The sequence below is a fragment of the Propithecus coquereli genome, unplaced genomic scaffold (genome assembly GCF_000956105.1).
Source record: "Propithecus coquereli isolate 6110/MARCELLA unplaced genomic scaffold, Pcoq_1.0 Scaffold831, whole genome shotgun sequence".
Lineage (NCBI taxonomy): Eukaryota > Metazoa > Chordata > Mammalia > Primates > Indriidae > Propithecus > Propithecus coquereli.
The window spans coordinates 108,894-114,532 of record NW_012154519.1 but is presented as its reverse complement, the minus strand read 5'-3'; the positions used below and the strand labels follow the sequence as shown (position 1 = coordinate 114,532).

The following is a 5,639-nucleotide window of genomic DNA, read 5'->3' as shown; positions in this document are numbered from 1 at the left end:
TTTGCACAAATCTAGCCTCAGAATCTACTGAATTATTCTAGGAAACTCAGAAACTGAACAAAACTGGATTTTTCACTCTTACCAAAATGTGAGTGTCTGGAAATTTCAAATTGTTGTGCAGAACCCCGTGACCACCAACTTCCCTGCTCAGTGCACATCCTGGTGCCGAGACGAGGATTCTACCTGTGACCTGGGAAGACTGAGACGACCTTGACCAATGTCAGAGCCATCATCTCTCCTTTCTTTTGTATTCTGCTGGTGTCAGTCGTAATGTTTTCTCTTTACTTTCTGATGTTGATTTGAGTAGTTTCTCCTCTTCTCCTAGTTAGTCCAGCTCAGTGTTTGTCATTTTTCATGTTTCAAAAGGAAGAAAAATGATTGATTTGTTGATATTTCTAGTGTTTTAGTTCTGATGTCATTTATCTCTCTCCTTGGCCTTAAAGGCTCATGAACACACTAATGAGAACTAGACTGAGCTGTTGCTTTTAATCCCACGTTCTTCCCAGACTCAGCGAAACCTGGGAGTGCGTCTCCACAGTGGACCAGGGAGCTGATGTGGCCCCCACTGCACGACTGGGATGAGACTCTCGGAGCACAGGCAGGGAGGTGTGAGGTGAGGGGGCTTTGTCTCCCAGGAACACGCCTCTTCTCCTTCCTCACTCTCAGATTCAGTCACGTCCATCAGGCTGGGGAATCACTTAATTTCCCTTTGATGTAGGGATGGAGGCCCAGGAAGGAGACTTGTCAAACTTGGGTTCTGCAGATGCTCTCTTGGAGAATGTGCTGGTTTCTTCCCCTCTGTCCTGAGTCTGCCACCTGGTAACTCCCCTATTCCACTGCACCGCACACGCACTCTGCACGGCCACTGCCCCACGCCCTGCAATGTGGCACCTGCTGCTTGGGCTTCTGGAGATCACCCCTGCCCTGGTTTACCCCCTGCCCCTGGTCTGCCCTCTAGTCCCTGCACAGGCCCCCGCATCACTTCCAATCCATGTTTCACCGACATGGGTTCTGACCTTAAATCCCTCTTCACTGTCTCTTTGATTCGGAGTCATGACTTTCATTCTTACAGCCCTTTGGCATCTTACCTCGACTCACGCACAGGAAATGGTTAACTCAGCAGGCCTGGGTTGTCCAAACCACGTGCATTCCTGAAAAAGTCCATTCTCGGAACTCACCCATGGTCCACTCCTGAGAGATGAGTTCTGATCGCTTGGCATACTGCTCCTGGTAGTAGCATTTTTCACGAACATTATTAAGGTGTGATTTACATGGAAATACTCTACAATATTGAACTTCTGGAACTGAATGAGTTTGGGTGCATGTGTACACCTAACCAACACCAGGACGTAAATATATCCATCGCCTCCCAAGGTTTCCTCCCATACCCTGTAAAATTATCATTTTATTGTTATCATCATTCATCTTGTTTTTATATTTGTGTGGGGGATGAATACACTGTAGTACTTGATCACACAATGTTCATGGCAAATACCCATTCATGCCCCAGGGGCTGCTGTCTGAGCGGTGGAGGTCAGTTGTGCAGGTGCTGTGACACCTGGGACTGACCCCAGTGAGCAGCACTGGCCACCAAGGCCCAGGTGGGCGTCCCTCAGGACTACCCCTCACAATTGTCATCATACATCACTGCTGGGAAAATTGAAGGTGGACAGGAGACTAAACTGGGAGAGCACACCTGGGCCCTACACCTGCTTTCCCAGGGAGTTAACACCTGTGCCTCCGCTGATTTTAATTCATATCATTTTCTGTAATAAACTGACCAAGAATATAATATCTTATTCTAAGACTTATATTTATATTGGTCATAGAGGATGAGGGTGATCTTGGAAGACTCAATATAACTACACCAGAAGTGGACTTTCCAGAAGAACCCTGACTGTTTGACACACAGCTGAAGCATCGCTTAGCAAAGTGAAGGATACCATGCTGAGGGGGGTTGAAAATCTGATGCCTGGATGCTCACAGAGTCACCTGGTGTTAGGCAGCACATGGGCTCCAATAAGTAGTGGAGGTAAAAGCTATCAATGGATGTATGAATGGTAGATCAACACTGTAGGAGTTCATTTCCCGAATACGAAGACAATGTAGAGATAATCAGAATTAGTCTAAATATACAATCTGCATATGTTCTAATAATAACTGAAATGAAAGCAAAATAGTTGCTCTCCATCCTGCCCTGTGCACACTGAGCCGAGGCTACAAGGGTCAGATCCACCATCATGATGAACAATTGTCCTGGAGAAAACTGCTCTGGCCCACGGTGTCAACGAAGGTTGTCCATATGCAGGGCAGGGGAGGGAAACATTAAAGTACGTAATCCAGAGAGTGCATGGAAGAGTCGCATGATTTTGTGACGTGATTTATGTCATTAATTGACCTCACCAGGTTACCAAGCAATATTCACTAGGGGACTGCGGGGTGACAGGCATGACAGAGTCTCCTTGGCTTTGTGCCACATGACTGAGGAGGCATCGTGTGCACTGTGGACGGACATCTTACAATAGGGCAATCACGGGTGGGTGCAGGTGATCCCGACACACGGCACGTTGTTCCTGGTGGGATAACTGACCCGGTACAGGAGGTAACAGACTGCTGACCCTGTAAGGTAAGTTACTTCCTTTGAAGAGCGAAGCGGACTCTCCAGATGGAGAACTGATTCCACACACCCAAGTCCTGCTGACATGGCTTTATGGAGTTGGGGTCGTGATCACGTGTTACACACCTTGCCCAGGCCACGGGAGACGACTGGGACACAGGGAAGCCCTTTTGGTTCTGCATTCCAGTTGCCCCTACTGTGCAAGGTCAGGAAACACCTTAGAAACTGTATAGATTTCTCTTACCCTCACAGTTCCCTTTGGGCCTCAGAGATACTAAGGACGGGAGGTGGATACAAAGGAGATTGGAACAGACGCAGGGGAGAAGGAAGGGACTCATCGCACCAAGGTGGGCGAATTTACATGGTTACTAAGGAAAGAGGTGGCTGAAGAGGACAGGGATGGGTCGACACAAATGTATAAAGCAGAACTACGAGATGCTGGGTGGAGCAATGGTCTGTCGACGTTCAGAAACCTAAGCACATATTCCCCGTTCATGGTTGTTTGCAGGAATGTGGAAATGCAGGAGACAAACTGACTTCAGCAACTTACCCTAATGCCATGGGTGCCGGTCTGGCAATTCAACAAGGTGAGGGTGGTCGGAGGGCTGGAACAACTGTCCTCACCCCCAGCTGAGTGCCCAGGCCCCAATCATGCTCATGTGCAAAGTGCCAGTTGGTGAAGAAGAGTGATAGTTCTTGTTCTGTGGCATTTATGCATGAACTCCTCACTTCACAGTCTTTCCAGGCTGCATTCTGTACGTTGTCTGGTTTTTTTCCCATATGTGACTCTATTCAGATTCTGTCAACCTCCTCCACAGGGTCACAGGGAAGGGGGGGGGGTGAGATGGAGCCACGATCAGAGTCCTGCGGGCACCTGACCAGAGTGTGTGGGGAGGTGGGGGGATTATTGGGACCTTTTCCTGCCCCTCCCAGGAGGTTCAGTTCAACCCCTGTTGCCCCACTGGTGCTTGGCTATGAACCTGAGAGTCTCCCCTGTGGGGCAGAGCAGGACAGATGCAAACTCGAATGAGGAACATCCCCTCTAAACCCACTGCACAGTGGGTCTCCCTCAGCATCCACCTGGGGTCCTCAACCAGTTTCAAATTTGCTGTTAGTCACATAACTTCCATTATCTGAAATATTAAATAAAATGTGCTAATCTACAGCTTCAGCAGTCGTGCTTTATGCATGACGATGATGTTGCTGTGGCTGTGAGAAGGAGAGCTTTTTCTCAGCTGTCTACTGCTCCCAGGTGAAGAGAAGCTTTGTCCTTAATAGGAAGGAATTGGAAACAATCCCAACATTAACCAGTTGATTAATAAACAAGCATTTTTTGTAAATGACCCATGAGAACACTCCATCATTAACCACAATGACTGTCTCACGCACACTGCAGCGTGGCTGCACCCACAGGATGTGCTGTGAGTAAAATAAGCAAAAAGCACCTGCTACCTGATTCCACTATTACAAATTCTAGAAAGTGCAAACAGATCTAAAGCACCATGAGCTACATTAACAGTTGCCTGGGTAAAGGGAGGGAGAGGGAAGGGGAAAGCAGGAGGAATTTTCGAAGTGAAAACATCAAGGGAAATCGATTTCCTCAACATCGCAGACAGGGTGGAGGTGCCCTCAGCATCTTTCACTTGCAAACTTTAACTATGTCAAGGCCACTGTATATCAACTATGCCTCATTAAAGTTAATAGGAACAACTAATAGATGATTTGGTAGGGAAGGAGCGATGGACAAATAGATAATATAAGTGAAACATTAGGTTCATTTATTTGGATTAATCCTCTGTTCCACGTTTTTTTATATTTTTTAGAAAAAAGACCAGGCAAGAAATTTGGTTTTTGTTCTTATTATAGAATCGGGGTTCTAAAAAGCACCCTAGACATGTCCAGCTTTGGCCTGCAGTGGGTTCCAAGGATGGCCTCATGGCCCAGACACTGAGATGAATTATTCCCAGATATGTGTTTCTGGACATATCACAAAATTACTATCTGTGTCTAGTGTTTACTTTTACATCTGCAAAATACATGCAAACTTGACACCTACAGCACAGGGTTTATGTGTGTCTGTAAATAGATAGGTGAACAGGAATTAACTATTTCTCACAGTACAGTTATGCAGTTTTTCTCTGGTCTTGCCCTCCCTGAGGTGTCCCTCCCCAGAACTAGCTATATAGCAGGGGACATGCAAATAGGGCCCTCCCTCTGCTCATGAAAACCAGCCCAGCTCTCACCCTGCAGCTCTGGGAGAGGAGCCCCAGCCCCGGCATTCCCAGGTGTCCCCATTCGGTGATCAAGACTGAACACAGAGACTCACCATGGAGTCTGGGCTCAGCTGGGTTTTCCTTGTTGCTCTGTTACAAGGTAATTCATGGAGAACTAGAGACATTGGGTGTGTGAGTGGATGTGAGTGAGAGAAACAGGGGTGTGTGTGGCAGTTTCTGACCAGGATGTGTCTGTGTTTGCAGGTGTCCAGTGTGAGGTGCAGCTGGTGGAGTCTGGGGGAGGCTTGGTCCAGCCTGGGGGTTCCCTGAGACTCTCCTGTGCAGCCTCTGGATTCACCTTCAGCAGCTATGGGATGAACTGGGCCCGCCAGGCTCCAGGGAAGGGGCTAGAGTGGGTCTCAACCATTAATTATGATGGTAGTAGCACAAGCTACGCAGACGCCGTGAAGGGCCGGTTCACCATCTCCAGAGACAACAGCAAGAACACGATTTATCTGCAAATGAACAGTCTGAGAGCCGAGGACACGGCCGTGTACTACTGTGCGAAAGACACAGTGAGGGGACATGAGTGTGAGCCCAGACACAAACATCCTGCTCGGGCGCGCGGGGCCGCCAGGGGTCGCGCGGTGCACAAGGAGCAGAGTCAGCCCAGGGCAGGTGCAGGTGGAGGGTAAGGTCTGGTTTCCGCTCAGGGTCGTGGCTTCCTCTCCATAAAACGGTTTCCTCTGGGGAACTTCTCTGAATCCACGATTCTGTGCTTCCCTCTGCAGTCTCTGAGTTAGATATGT

General features: G+C 48.3%; 1 gene segment (V, D, J or C); it reads left to right on the top strand.

The window, feature by feature from the left end:
- The first annotated feature begins 4,889 nt into the window (after nucleotides 1-4,889).
- The window catches only part of LOC105825923, a 15,431-nt gene continuing 14,681 nt past the window's right edge, over nucleotides 4,890-5,639 (top strand). The window contains 1 exon segment of the V gene segment in view: nucleotides 4,890-4,990. Coding sequence covers nucleotides 4,945-4,990 — 46 coding nt within the window.